General features: G+C 58.3%; 5 protein-coding genes across 5 annotated transcripts; 4 read left to right on the forward strand and 1 right to left on the reverse strand.

Moving 5' to 3' along the window:
* Nucleotides 1-177: 177 nt before the first annotated feature.
* On the forward strand, nucleotides 178-1,311 carry TRAVEDRAFT_23590 (uncharacterized protein; the record flags this gene model as incomplete). The annotated part of the gene is made up of 4 exons (XM_008044408.1): nucleotides 178-293; nucleotides 487-658; nucleotides 794-938; nucleotides 1,013-1,311. 4 exons carry the CDS (start codon nucleotides 178-180, stop codon nucleotides 1,309-1,311), a joined length of 732 nt encoding a protein of 243 aa, XP_008042599.1.
* A 423-nt stretch (nucleotides 1,312-1,734) lies between these two features.
* TRAVEDRAFT_74577 (HET-domain-containing protein) lies at nucleotides 1,735-3,376 on the forward strand. Its single transcript, XM_008045112.1, has 2 exons — nucleotides 1,735-1,793; nucleotides 1,862-3,376. Exon 2 carries the CDS (start codon nucleotides 1,928-1,930, stop codon nucleotides 3,290-3,292), a length of 1,365 nt encoding a protein of 454 aa, XP_008043303.1. The 5' UTR covers nucleotides 1,735-1,793; nucleotides 1,862-1,927; the 3' UTR covers nucleotides 3,293-3,376.
* A 566-nt stretch (nucleotides 3,377-3,942) lies between these two features.
* On the forward strand, nucleotides 3,943-5,470 carry TRAVEDRAFT_66860 (Aldo/keto reductase; the record flags this gene model as incomplete). The annotated part of the gene is made up of 6 exons (XM_008045113.1): nucleotides 3,943-4,168; nucleotides 4,321-4,384; nucleotides 4,439-4,462; nucleotides 4,515-4,974; nucleotides 5,030-5,205; nucleotides 5,294-5,470. Exons 1-6 carry the CDS (start codon nucleotides 4,104-4,106, stop codon nucleotides 5,468-5,470), a joined length of 966 nt encoding a protein of 321 aa, XP_008043304.1. The 5' UTR covers nucleotides 3,943-4,103.
* Nucleotides 5,471-6,153: 683 nt separating this feature from the next.
* On the forward strand, nucleotides 6,154-8,547 carry TRAVEDRAFT_52275 (HET-domain-containing protein; the record flags this gene model as incomplete). Its single annotated transcript, XM_008044676.1, has 1 exon — nucleotides 6,154-8,547. One exon carries the CDS (start codon nucleotides 6,154-6,156, stop codon nucleotides 8,545-8,547), a length of 2,394 nt encoding a protein of 797 aa, XP_008042867.1.
* A 223-nt stretch (nucleotides 8,548-8,770) lies between these two features.
* TRAVEDRAFT_23593 (phospholipid-translocating P-type ATPase) lies at nucleotides 8,771-14,043 on the reverse strand (the record flags this gene model as incomplete). Its single annotated transcript, XM_008044409.1, has 20 exons — nucleotides 8,771-8,930; nucleotides 8,993-9,082; nucleotides 9,139-9,271; nucleotides 9,376-9,401; nucleotides 9,453-9,595; nucleotides 9,649-9,882; nucleotides 9,935-9,978; nucleotides 10,037-10,297; nucleotides 10,355-10,441; nucleotides 10,497-10,611; nucleotides 10,662-10,745; nucleotides 10,801-11,049; nucleotides 11,110-11,331; nucleotides 11,394-11,582; nucleotides 11,623-11,866; nucleotides 12,022-12,412; nucleotides 12,513-12,625; nucleotides 12,653-12,993; nucleotides 13,199-13,350; nucleotides 13,479-14,043. The coding sequence occupies 20 exons, from the start codon at nucleotides 14,041-14,043 to the stop codon at nucleotides 8,771-8,773; spliced, it is 3,843 nt and encodes a 1,280-aa protein (XP_008042600.1).
* Between the last annotated feature and the right edge of the window lie 148 nt (nucleotides 14,044-14,191).

Consider the following 14,191-nt stretch of genomic DNA (forward strand, 5'->3'; position numbering starts at 1 on the left):
CGTGTTAGACGCGCACGCCCTCGACCTCGAGAGTCGAGCCTACGCGATATTCGTCCAACCGTCCCGTAACCTCCTCGACATTTCGCGAGGAAAGCCGATCTGAGGTCGCACATCTTGGGGAGTGCTTAAATGTATGTAACTTGTGTCATACCGCCAGCTCAGGCTCGAATGGCACTGATGTCGCTGCCATTCCCCGCCGGCGGCAGCCGTTACTTCACCGAGGATCTCGAGACGGTCACCCCAGTCCTGGAAATTCCGGTGGAGGACCCGCGGTTCTATGTTTTCCCTGACACGTAGCTGGCGCTGTGATATGGGAGACTCGACATCGAGGACCGTGTATGCCACCGCTTTCCAGTGCTTCGTCATTGCGACGTTCTCGAACTAACTGAGCTTTGCAGATGAAGCGCCAAAGCAGCTCTGGCGATAGCAGCACACAAGGAAATCGCATACCTCGAGTATTTCGGACAGCCGCTCCCGCTGTTGCAGCACGAGAGGGCGCCAGTCACCATCAGACCATGTCGAGAACCTGGAGCGATACCCCGGCATCACCTCGTCCCTCGTCCCCAAGGACTCCGCGCTGAACCGTTTCTGCATCCGCCACCCAGACTTCCGCCCGAACGACATCTTCGTCTCTAGGTCGCCTGCCTCCGGCTACACAGTCAATCAGCTTGTTCGACTGGTAGCACACGTCTGGATGATCCTTCCCCTGTTCCTCTTCGCTGGCATCCCCCAAGACCTTCAGAACCACCCCGACAGCCCCTCCCAGTCCATGACGCTGCCCTCTCTCCCGTAGCACCTCTACGCACTGGGCGACGCTCAGCGAGCCAACGAGGAGTACCTCTACCGTCTCGTCCACTACCACTACGTCACCAGCACGCAGGAGTGCAGCCCGCACCACTACGCTACCTTCACGGACCGCCTATACGCGCTCCGCGGCCGTCTCTTCCAGCACGCTGGCGCCCCGTGGGAGGACGAGAGCTACGACCTGGAAACGGCGTTCATTCACTAGCAGGCCGCGACGAGGTGGGACGCGCTGACGTGCGGGGATGGCGCGCCGTGTCCCTCGCGTTTGGGGCTGAGGACCTGTGCGAGACGGCGGTGCTGCACAAGGATGTGAGGGAGACGACCAGGGGCTCTGAGATCATACAGTGCTTTACTGGGGCCCCAGAAGGTGGCGGGGTGCCGACTGAGGACTATGAGGCCGCCGTGGCTTCCCTGAAGAAGTTCAAGGCGCAGATGCTGAAGGGTGCCTCGGAGCAGGAGCGCGAGGAGATCATGGCCCACTGGGCCACTGGACATGGGACGACATGAATGAAGAGGCGTATATGTGACTTCTCACCGTGCCCGATATTTCGTCCTGCTGTAAGTATCTGATCTGTGACTCTCTGACAGAAATTGATACGAGCTCTGAGCACGCAAGGACTTACTACGTTCTGACTTCGAACTTATGTTTTAGCACAGCATGAGACTCATGCTATACAATATGACCAGACCGGAGTACCTGTATATATGAGAAGACATCTAGGGCGGGGAGATCGACGCCGTGGCGGTAGGAGGAGCCAGGAGAGTCGCCCTGGTACAGATTGGCGCACATCTCCCTTCCAGCACGTGGGTTAGCGCTCGTGCTTGAGTTGCTTCTCGACCTCGATGAGGATTCCAAGGACACACTCGTACGGCCTCACTCACTGGTACCTGGAACCTCGTCGTGTCTCCCACCGGGTACCATAAACGGTTGCAGTACAGCCCTGATCGTCCTGACGATAACCATTGTGAAGAGACATAGCCCCGCGCCGGTAAGTGCTCATATTTACTACCCGTCAACATCCGTCTAACTCATTGTGGACTGGTACTATTCTCAAAGGTAGCTTGTGTTGCGACCGCACACCTCTCGCTCTGGATCTGGAAGATCTCGGACAAAATCCCAAATATGCGGCTTCTGAGCACATTTACCTTCCAGCTCTGCACATTCGTCTCATCGGAAACTAGGCCGGACTACGCTATCCTCTCTCATTGCTGGGACGAGGATGAGGTCGTCTTTGCCGACATCCAAGACCTCGCTCGCGCTCGCGCACACACGAGCTGGTCGAAAGTCGAGCGCGCTTGCGCTGCCGCACGGGCCCAAGGTTACGACTGGCTTTGGCTTGACACATGCTGCATCGACAAGTCCAGCAGCGCCGAGCTTTCGGAGGCGCTGAACTCCATGTTCACCTGGTACGGGCGCGCTGGCCTGTGTCTCGCCTATCTCAGCGATGTTGGCGACGACGACCCACACAAACCATACTCGTCATTTCGCAACAGCAGATGGTTCACCCGTGGCTGGACGCTACAAGAGCTCGTCGCGCCCGGCCGCTCAGTGGTCTTCCTCTCCAGCGATTGGGCGCGCATCGGTTCCAGCACAGAACTCGCAACGCTGCTCGAGCAGATCACCAACATCGACGCTGCCATCCTCCTATCTGACCACCCCGGACGCGAGGTCGCGAAGCGGAGCCTCGCGCGGCGCATGTCCTGGGCCGCCGGGCGGAATACGACGCGCCCGGAGGACAGGGCGTACGCGCTCATGGGCATCTTCGACGTCAACATCCCCGTCCTCTACGGCGAGGGCGGTGAGCGCGCATTCCGCCGCCTCCAGATCGAGATCATCCAACACTCGTACGACACCACCATCTTCGCGTGGGGCCCGCGCGGCATGCCCGCGCACACGTTCGCGCGCCCCAACTCCGACTCGGGGAGCCGCACAAGCTGGAAATACGAGTGCGAGTACCTGTGGCCGACCGGCCTCCTGCTCGCGCTTTCCCCAGATGCCTTTCGCGCGTCCGCAGACCTTGTGCGCGTCTCGCTTGCAGAGCTCCCGAGCGCGCTGGGTATCGGGATGGTCGACGAGCCGCACTTCTACTACACGCACCTCGGGATCCGCATCCCCGTCCCGCTGTGCGAGGTGTACTCACACGAGCATGGCCGCTTCTGCTGCGCCGCGCTGGCGTGTCGGACGTCTGGGTCGGGGGCAGGCGTAGACGGCGCCCCGCTCTCCAAGTTCATCGGGCTGATCCTGTACCGGACGCACGACAACCCCCTGTACTTCCCCATCCGGAGCCCGGATCTGAAGCGCGACGATGGTGCGGCGGGGACACTGTCGAGGGTCATCGAGCTGCCGTACCCGTTAGCGGGGAACGGGTCTCCCGAGTGGAAGGTCGAGTCCATATACATCTACGCCAAGGCCTTCGGAGAGGAGGCCGAGCTGCTGCATATCGGAACTCGCAACGGATCGACTGCCATACATGCCCAGTCGGGCTGATCTATATCAACGTTGAACATTGAACCCGTAGGGTCCCGACTCTAATGACTCGTTACCCAACTCATTACCACATCCAGAGAATGCACTACTAGACCTCTTCGCCCAGGACACAGGCTGCCATGGACTCCACGAAGATACTTGATGCGTCCGTCGGATGAGCACACGCCGCCAGCATACGCCGCCAGCATTTATCGCTTCACACACGCCTGGGTTAGCGTTGTTTCCATCTTTCTCCTCAACCATCATCGTGGACCAAGAGCTAACTAACGACCACTGCCCAAAAGCTCGACCGTTCAGCCTGGGTTCCTCAACCTCAGATGTCTGCATCTCTCAGGCATACTGATGGCTTGGAGTCTATCTGGCTTGCAATACCGCCTGTCGCCGTACCCTCTCGAGATCTTCTATGCGATACTCTCTGCCTCAGGTCCAAGATCCTCCTTGTCAATGATGACGTCCCCGTTCATCTCTCTGAGACCCATCTTTTGTTCGCGAATGGGTATCGTCTTGCAAACGACAGGGTCCTTCGCGCGGAACGCCGAGGGAGCCCACTAATTATGGTCTCCGGCCCGAAGCCAGTCAGCTGCCGCAAAACACACGGTCCGCCCGGGCGCAACCTGATATTCTAGTCCACATAGCAGCATGACGAAGCTCCTGAACTCAATCCGAAGGGGCGGTCATTCAGAGCGTTTGGCATTTGGACATATAAGAGTAGGCCGATAGCAAGTAGGTGCCTTTCGGTCTTCGACGTTCGTATCTCTGCAATCGTCGACGTGCCAACATCGTCACATTCTCCTCTTTCCCGGCATCAACAATGGCCGCTGCAATTCCTAGCTTTACGCTGAACACGGGCTACAAGATGGCCTCTGTGGGGATAGGGTGAGTGTCAGCACCGCGGACAGTCACGCTCCTGGGCTTCGGCGAGATCGTCCGCCTTCAACGGGAGCCATGTATGGCGACAGCCTAAGATATTCGTTGTGTTGGGCGCAAACTGTCGATGATGCTATATGCTAACAGTTCTTGTATCACAGGTGTTGGATGGGAACTCCCGGCGGCGGAGAAGTCGTAGAGAAGATGTGCAAGGACGCTTTAGCCGTGCGCCAGTCTCTTCAACGCTGTCATGTCAGCACCTGCTTACTCTCCAAGTAGGCGGGATACAGGCATCTTGACACGGTAAACTGCACGTTGACACCGATCATATAAACAGTTCTGACCGTTTCGTCAGGCATACGGATACGCGAACGAAGAGTTCGTCGGGAAGGCGATCCGCGAATCCGGCGTCCCGCGCGCGGACATCTTCCTCACCACAAAGCTCCCGAACCAGCACCACCACAAGGTGCACGCGTCCTTCGAGGAGTCGCTCGCGAAGCTCGGCGTCGACTACGTCGACCTCTACCTCATGCACTGGCCGCAGGCGTACACCGAGGACAACACGCCCGTCCCGCACGACCAGAGCCCGACGTTCGTTGAGACGTGGCGCGACATGGAGGCGCTGCTCAAGACCGGGAAGGTGCGCTCGATCGGGGTGTCGAACTTCTCGGTGAAGCTGCTCGAGGTGCTCTTGCGCGAGACGTCGGTCGTCCCCGCGACGAACCAGGTCGAGTGTCACCCGTGCCTGCCGTCGTTTGAGCTGAAGACGTGGTGCGAGGAGAAGGGCATATTGATCACCGCGTACTCGCCTCTTGGTGCGTGTGGCGGGACATCAGCGACATGAGCTCAAATGCTGACTTCCGATCGTAGGTCGGCCTAAGGAATACGATGGAAAACCTGTCTTCCTGCAGGACCCTGATGTCATCAGCATCGCGCAGAGCCACAGTGCGACGCCGGGGCAGGTCGCGCTCAGCTGGGGCGTTCAGCGTGGCACCATCGTCATCCCCAAGAGCGAGAATCCGGAGCGAATCAAGCAGAATATAGCCGTACGTGTAATGCGCCTGTCCGCGCACGTCTGGTGCTGACTTCGTCTGATCCGTGTTCGCTCGTGCGATATGCCTTGTCTCGCACTAGTTGATCACTCTTACTGACGAGGAGATGGTGACGCTGGACGCGATCCACAAGAAGCCCGGGATGCACCGATCCTTGCTGCGGTACCACGAATACAGCGCGGACGGAACGGTGCTCGGGTGGACGTATGAGCAGCTGGGGTGGAACATGACGAAGGGAGGGATTATACGCGGCGACTGATGTAACTATTCGCGTTCAGTGTAGGATTCGCTGCGATGGATGACTTGTAGAATCATTTCGCTCAGCTAAAACACGACGGGAACAGCGAGGCAAAAGGGAAGAAGGTCTTGCCAGGATTCGAACCTGGGTTGTGGGAACTGTGCACATAACCGGGCGCAGGCCACACCGCCACCGCGTTGAACAACTCTTCCTCTCACCATCATCACTCGCCCGCGGTATGTCACGATAATGTGAACACAGTCTCGCTGAGGGATGACATAGGTTTCGCTCACAGGGCCCGGCTTCTCTATGACCACATGTCCCCGACATGAGGTGTCGAGGCGATGCACCCTGGGACGCCCGCTGCCAGCTGGTGTGCCGTGACATAATATCTCATTCAAAAGGCATGGAGTCCACGAGTAAATACGAGTCTCGGCTCTCGAGGCTATCCTGGTTCTCTTCTTCTTCAGCAGGTCCGGCACACACCGAAGCGCTATATAGCCGTCATCTTTGAGTATTGATCGATGTTAACGAGGACCCCCAGGTTTCGTAGCACCACCATTAGTCCTCAAACAACACAGTGCCGTGGTCAATTCCCGGTATCGTATCTTCGTTGTTTACTCGACAGGTCAGTTTCGACATATGTTGACTATCCTCAGTCACAATGTGGGCTTACCGTATGACGACTTCTTTAGCCCCTGGCGATGTATCTGCTCAACACCAAGACAGCCGAGCTGCACTACTTCGTCAACTCGCACGAAGTCCGATACGCGATCCTGTCCCACGTCTGGCAGAGCGGCGACGAGCTCTCTTTCGTAGGCCTCCAGGCCCTCAGCGCAGAGTGCGCGCTTTCCGGAGAAAGCCTGCGCGACCGCGTCCCCGCCAAGATCCGCGACTGCTGCATCTTCGCAGAGCGTGCAGGTTACGACTGGATCTGGGTCGACACTTGCTGCATCGACCACCACAGCAGCGCGGAGCTCTCCGAGGCGATCAACTCCATGTTCGCGTGGTATGCGGACGCGGACGTCTGTTACGCATATCTGTACGATGTCGGGGATGACGATGATCCCGCATCCCTAGATTCTGCCTTCAGACGTAGCCGCTGGTATGAGCGTGGCTGGACCCTCCAAGAGCTCATCGCCCCCGCGCGCATCGTCTTTCTCTCCCAAAAGTGGCGCACCCTCGGCTCGAAGCACATGCTCGCGGCCGTCGTGGAGGCGGTCACGGGCGTCCAAAAGGAAATCCTTACGCACGCACGCTCGCTCGACAGTGTCAGCGTCGCACAGCGCATGTCCTGGGCCGCGAACCGCAAGACGACGCGCATCGAAGACCGAGCGTACTCGCTCCTAGGTATCTTCGGCATCAACATGCCGACTATCTATGGGGAAGGCGAGCGCGCGTTCGTCCGCCTTCAAGAGGAGATCCTCCGGCGGATCCCCGATCAGAGTATCTTCGCATGGGGCCCGATGCACAAGGATATCAAACTTGCACGTCAGCTTATGGAGCGCGATCGGTTCGAGGACAGCGAACGGGCCACGCACGGTAGACAAGCCAACATCGCCTTCGACGTGCAAGGCAGGCTGCAGGACCTGCTTGCATCATCCCCGTCCGAGTTCGCCGACTCCGCAGGGTACAAGGCCGTCAACATCGCCGATCTGGCGGCCACTTTCGGCATAGAGGCAAAGATGCCGCACTACGCAGTCACCAGCAACGGCATCCGCGCGATACTGCCGCTCTCCACAGACGCGATCGAGTCGTGGAAGAGCTGGATGGCGCGCACGGGTGCCGCGAACACGCAGCACGTACAACTAGGCCTTCTGGCATGCGAGAACGCGGACGGCGAGTTGATCATTCTCCTCCTGCGGCGCGGCAAACAAGCTGCAGGGGACCGCTACGACGTCGGCGAGTTCATCGACGGCACGGAGGGGCATCACTATCACCGGGGTGCGTTCTTCCCTCGGACCCTCTTACATGCCGTGGAGACGGTACCCGCAACCATGGCCAATGCCAGAGGCATCTATGACCAGGTAGATGAGGAGGTGGACGAGGGTGAAGGTAGCGCTTCACCCCCACCCAAAGGTAGCACGAAGGAGAAGAAACCGCGAGTGATCAAGTTTCGGTATGGCAAATTCGAGCTGAAACCGCTCTACATCCACCACCCGAACTCGCTGCTGCCCCCTCAAACCCACCCCGATGGGCCCGTCCGCGACGTCATGGCGCCCCAGCCGAACTTCACATTCTTCTTCCCGCACTGGCTCCTCACCGACCTCGAGACGCGCCACCACCTCCTGTGCGAACAGGCAAGCACTGACGGCTGCACGACCACCGTCCCCTGCCACCTCACGCAGCAGCAGGTGTCCGACTCGGTCGTCTCCACCATCTCGTTCTTCGATGCCTCCCTGCACCAGCGGCTCACCGTCCGCTTCGGCGTCGGGAACTGCATGTGCCTTATGGTGCCGTTCCCTGGCCCGCAGGGCATCCCCCTGCACAAGCTCTGGGTGGACGTTCTCCTCACCCGCGAGCAGTCCCGCGCGAACGCCCCAGCGTTCGACGGCAAGGCCCTGCCCAAGCTGTCCGAGCCTGCGCAAATGCTCATGGTCTGCCCCAGGGCGCACATCGACTTCACGTCGGTGCGTGGCGACAACGCGGTCATCCGGGCTGCGTTTGGGGACAGGACCCGGCGGGTCGAGGTGGCGTTCAGGAAACGCGAGGGGTTCGAAATTATCCGTAAGATCCCGTGCAAGACCTACACGGTTACGCTGGCGCTCTCGGGGCCGGTGTACGACACGGCGGTGCCGTGGCCGATAGTTCCCGTACCCAGCGAGGATGTCTGTGCGGATGCTACTGACGATCGCGCGACGGAGCCTCTCCGCGACAAAGGGCGTTCTGTCCACTTCCGGCTCCCCGAGCGAATGGGTTCCCGAGGTTCTGCGGTCCATATGCGTAGGCAAGGTCCTGGAGGACATCCACCTCCAAGCGCATTGCCCCTACACACCCGCCTTTCGCTCGATAGAACGCGATCGTACTTGCTACCCTTCGCATCGTTCTTTAGCTCGCCTGCCTTGTCATCCATGCCTTTCTCAACAGGATTCACTTGACGGCCCTCCCCGTTGCATACTGTGCTATGTTGTATATCTCGTATGCAACACCTATGCACACTTCCCAGCACCTCGCGTGTTCTACAAGCAATTACTCCGGAATTTCGAAAGCTACCGTAGATTTACATCGTGGATGTCCGTATAATGATAGACTAGTAGCGTCACCAAGCATTCCTCCGCACCGCAAGACGACCCATCCTCCGCACCATCCAACACTCAGTACTCAGTACCCCGTCGGTCGCGCGCCCGTCTTGGACGTGTCGTACGCGCGAATGAGCCGCGCCTGGTCCTGCCGCGCCGCGTTCTCCGTCTGACTGAACGCGAAGCCGCGATTGCGCCGCATGCGCTGCACCGCGCGCACTTTCTTGATCGCTTTCTGGAATCTGTGCGGCAGGAAGAGGCACGTTGAGTACAGGTACGGAACCAAAGAGGTGAGGCAACGTACTGTTCTTGTCTCGGACGGTAATCTGGAATGTTATACTTCTGGATCTCCTGCGCAATGTGGTACGTCTCGGGCATGTACGTTCTCCGGTAACTAGGAGACAGGTATGTGAGTGATACGAAGACTGGTCTGGTAAATGGAAGACGCACTATTTCCATACGAAATCGCGCGTCAAGCAGAAGATGGGCACGAGTAGGAGGACGAAGTAGAAGACCGCGTCCGTCCATAGTCGCGGGACGATGCCTCGGTACTCAGTTGAGAAGCCGATAGCCGGCGCGACGACTGCGTATAGTGGAAGGAACAGCATCGTGAAGATGAAGGAACCCGGAATCGCTGGAGGCAAGGCGTCAGCTCAAGGTCGGCAACGAGTTATCAATGAAGCGTACCTGCTACAGTGTACTTTGTCCAGAGGCTATTGACGAATTGTTAGTCGCTATGCAGTTGGACTGAGAGATCGACTTACTCAGACACCAGCGCAGCCTTGCCTAATACAGTCAGCAGCACCGCGAGGTACAGCGTTGTTCCCCAGAACCAATGCCCGGTGTCCAGTCCCGATGCCTGCTTCAGGTCTCCCCAGAACAGAATGATCGAGAACCCAAACAGGACCTGCAAAGACGATTGTGAAGGCTAAAGCTTGGCAAGATGCCCAGGGTGCTTACGATGCTGTGATAGAGCGCGTTTGCGACCCACGCCCAGAACTGCGTGCGCGTGAAGAACGCATTCTTTTGGCCGAGCATGTATAGTTGTGGGTACCGGTCGAGGATGCGGGCGGATACGAACTGGTCGAAGACACCGATGACGAGAGGAGGTAGGACGGTGAAGACGACGTTGTAGAGCGATAGTGTCCACGATTCGTACGCGATCTGGCCCGAGAAGTTGTTGAAGAACGAGAACTGCGGGGTGAATTAGCACGGAGACATGCGATCTAAAGGGTTACGTGCATACCCAGAACTGTGTCATGTACAGCACGATGTTTTTGTAAAAAGAGTCTGCGCCCGGCACACATCAGTCAACTAAGGACGGTGACGAGACGATAGTGATACTTACACAACAACATCTTCGATAAACGGGTGTAGCTCCAAGCACCGTGGACGAGCAGCAGCTTCTTGAGGTACCGGAACTGCGAGATGGCAACGTCGGCCGCGCGTGCGGCCTGGAGACCTTCGACACCAGAGATACCGACGCCAACGTGCGCAGCCTGGATCATGCTGACGTCGTTGGCGCCGTCACCAATTGCGAGCAGAATAGACTTCTGGTTCTTCTTGACGAGTTTGACGACAAGTGCTTTCTGCAGCGGGGACACACGACCTGCACATTTATCGGATGAGCAATGTATGGCATGACAGCACGGTTTGAGGGGCTTACAGCAGATGACAGCCTTGCAGAGAATAGCGAGCTCCAAGAATATCTTCGAGATGTCCTTTTCCAGGGCGAAGGTGAGACTCTTGCCGTCTGATATGCACAGTTTGTCACAGTCATCGTGAGCAGTCAGATACTAGAGACGTACCGATGACGAGCGCGAGATCTTCCTGGTCGCCGGAATTGCGCTGGCTCTTGATCGCGTTCAGGCGCTTCGTCAGGAAGTCCTCCGTCTCGTGCGCAGTCTCCTCGTTCACGATCACCTGTAGCACTCCTCAACACGCAGTCCAGCGTTCATACCGAACAGACATACCAGGTTCATAGACTCCGAGATCAGCCTGCAAGCCATACCGATGTTGATAGCCGTCTCCTGCCTGTCACCGGTGAGCACCCACACCTGTCCCATCGTCAGCGCTCGCTCGTTCAATAGACTTCCCGCCGCGCCCGCGTACCTTGATCCCGGCCATTTGCAGCGTGTGGATGGTGTCCGGCACGCCCTCTTGAAGCTTGTCCTCGATAGCGGTTGCTCCGAGCAGGAACATGTCCCGCTCGATGAGCTCTGCGGCATTGTCGAGCGCGTCGCCGCGCCCATTGATCGTCGCCGCGGCTTGGTCGTAGACCGTGACCCATTGCCGGTACTCTGCCTCGGGGATGTCGCGACAGGCGATGCAAAGTGTGCGCAAGCCATCCGTAGCGTAATCCTACAGCGTGTACCAAGTGAGTAGACTGGAATCATGACAGTGGGTCCTGCAAGTAGTCACCTCCAGGTGTAGCAGGGTTTTCTCCGTGAACGGCTGGTTCTCACTCAGGCGCTCGAGGATGACCGTGTCCGCGCCCTTGCAGAAGAGCTTGATCTTCCCATCCGGGCAGCGCACGACCGTCGACATCCGCTTCCGTGTCGAGTTGAACTCGCACACGTTGAGAATCTCGTACTCCTGTGAAGTGCCGTGCATGTTCACAAAGACGGACTTCGGCTTCCGCATCTACAAGCGCGTGCGAGCAAGTCAGCAAATAACCGGGGGCATTCAAATGAGAGTACACGTACGTGGAACTGATAACCCAGAATCTCCGCGCCGGCTACGAGTGCAGCTTCGTCCGGACTGCTAGCCTGGTAGTGCATCTTACCGTCGCGCACTTCCGGAATGACCGTATGGCACACCGCGAGCAGTGTCAGGAATTCGTTCGCGACCTCGCGCTCGCTCTCGACTGGCCCGTCGCCCGTACACCGTATACCCTCATGTGAGATACAGCACCGGACAGGACAAGATTCTAACCTGTTTGCGTTCGTCCAGAAACGGCACCAGTCCGACTCGGAGCTCAACGCGCGCAAAGCAAAAGTGCTCGGGCCAGACGGCACGTTCGTCGAGAAGAAATGGAAGGACATTGCGGTCGGCGACGTGCTGCGCCTGGAAAGCGACGAGTTTATTCCCGCGGACGTGCTCCTGCTCAGTTCGAGTGAGCCCGAGGGTTTCTGCTATATCGAGACGTCCAACCTCGACGGGTAGGTCCAGCCTCCGACTGAGAGATCGCTCGTACTCATCCATTATAGCGAGACGAACTTGAAGATCAAGCAAGCATCACCGCAAACGGCAAGCTTGACGTCTCCACACCTCGTCAAATCACTACACGGCACATTGCGCTCAGAACACCCGAACAATTCGTTGTATACGTACGAAGGTACGGTCGAGCTCGTCACCGCCGGCGGTGTACCGAAGCAGGTTCCTCTCGGGCCCGACCAGTTGTTGCTTCGTGGAGCGCAAATCCGGAATACGCCATGGGCGTATGGCCTTGTCGTGTTCACCGGCCACGAGACGAAGCTGATGCGGAATGCGACGGCTGCGCCCATCAAGCGGACGGCGGTCGAGCGCCAGGTGAACGTGCACATCGTGTTCCTCTTCTTGTTCCTACTTGCGCTGTCTATCGGGTCGACTATTGGTAGCAGCATCCGCACAGTAAGTGACAACGTCGCGTGGGTCAATTTAATCGCTGACGCTTCGTAGTGGTTCTTCTCGAGCCAACAATGGTATCTGCTCGAGACATCGACGATTTCCGGAAGAGGTACGTCTGCCGTATCTGACAGTGAAAGCGATGCTAATGACGCCACCAGCCAAGGGATTCATCGAAGGTCCGCCGTTTCCCGGAACATTCTGTACCCCCCACTGACAGTCCGCAGACATCTTGACATTCATCATTTTGTATAACAACTTGATCCCCATCTCGCTCATCGTCACGATGGAGGTGGTCAAGTACCAACAGGCGCAGCTGATCAACTCGGACCTGGACATGTATTACGTGAAGACGGACACGCCCGCGCTGTGCAGGACATCATCCCTCGTCGAGGAGCTCGGGCAAATCGAATATGTCTTCAGCGACAAGACGGGCACGCTCACGCGGAACGAGATGGAGTTCCGGTTCTGCAGTATCGGCGGTGTGGCATACGCTGACGTCGTCGACGAGAGCCACCGCGGTGATGGAGACGACGACAAGGAGGCATGGCGGTCTTTCGACGAGCTACGTGCGATGGTTGGCGGCGCGGAGAACCCGTTCGTTGACGTCGCTGTCCCCGAGAAATGCGGAATGCTGTGCGTGCGAGACCGTCTACCGTACGCAGTGCCCATGCCCGTCACGTCAATAGCGACAGCACGCTATCCATTTAGGCATAGCCTAACTGGACAGTGACAGGAACAGTCGTCCAATGCGCGCGCGCCCGTCGCGCATGCCAGATTGGTCACGGTTTGGTGACCGCGCGAACCCGGCGTGCGCCGGTCACTAGCCGAGTGCGCGCGGAAACCAGGCGCGGTGGGCGCACCAGCGAAAGGTGGGTGCGGGGGTGAATGGATAGACACTCACCAAGTCCTCCTGAGTCTCCTTGAATGCCGATGCGAGTAGTACAACAGCAAGAGGGGCAATGGTCGTATATTGATTTGTTGGAGAGACGTCGGGTATCTGCTGAATGAGGGCGGTGAAGAGGAAGAACAAGTTGGCGTATTTCGAGAATTGCTCTGCGAGTGCGAACAAGTGATACGAGCGCAGAGGAGGTAGACGAACGCAGAGGGAGGAAACGGAGCGCGTGCGAGGAAAGTGGCTGCGGGTAAGTGAGACCGCCGCGCGCACGAAATAGGAGACGCACCGAGGAGGAACTTGGGGACGAAGCTCGCGAGGTTGTACTTGCTCGTCGAGACGTAGTTGTTGCAGAACTCCGCGTTCGCCTCGGGGTTGTTGAGCGCGATGACCCTGTTCCCAGTAAGCACCTTCTCCTTGCGCTGCCACGGCCACTTGATGTCCCCCAGGCGTTTCTTGAACGACTTCGACGGCGCGCGTTTGTGTGTCCGGGACGCAGAGCTTGATCCTGAAGGTCCCGGGAAGGATGCGGAGCCAGTGAAGGGTTTGGAGGAGGGCTGGTCGTCGTCGAAAGACCATGAGTCTGGCGGAATGGTGGTGGGGAGACTGAGCTGCGAGTTGCCGAAGCCAGCTGGAGGTGCGCCTGAGCGAGCGAGGGGGAGGCCGCTCTCCTTGGACTGCATAGCAGCCGGCCGGCCAAAGGCAGAGTCGGGGACGTCGTCGTCATCGTCGAAGAAGGGGTCCATAGCGTGTGGTGGGGAGGACGAGGGAGGGTAGCCGCCGTTTGCGGGCTGGTATTGTTGGCGAGAGGCTGGGTTGGCCTGAGAGACCAAGCGGACGAAGTCGTCGCTCATCGTAGCCAGCGATGAGCTCGAGTGTTTAGACAGTGAGGAAGGGTAAAGAGTAGCAGCGACGGACGCCGACCGCGCCTCGCTTCGTGCTGTGTACTGCGCAGTTACTTACTGGGTTAGGGTCGATTATAAGTAGTGTTAACATTTATGA

This window comes from Trametes versicolor (assembly GCF_000271585.1).
Source record: "Trametes versicolor FP-101664 SS1 unplaced genomic scaffold TRAVEscaffold_11, whole genome shotgun sequence".
In the NCBI taxonomy this organism is placed as follows: Eukaryota; Fungi; Basidiomycota; class Agaricomycetes; order Polyporales; family Polyporaceae; genus Trametes; species Trametes versicolor.

Coding starts and splice junctions, on each gene's coding strand:
- TRAVEDRAFT_74577 (XM_008045112.1), top strand. CDS start 1,928: ATGCGGCTTCTGAGCACATTTACCTTCCAGCTCTGCACATTCGTCTCA.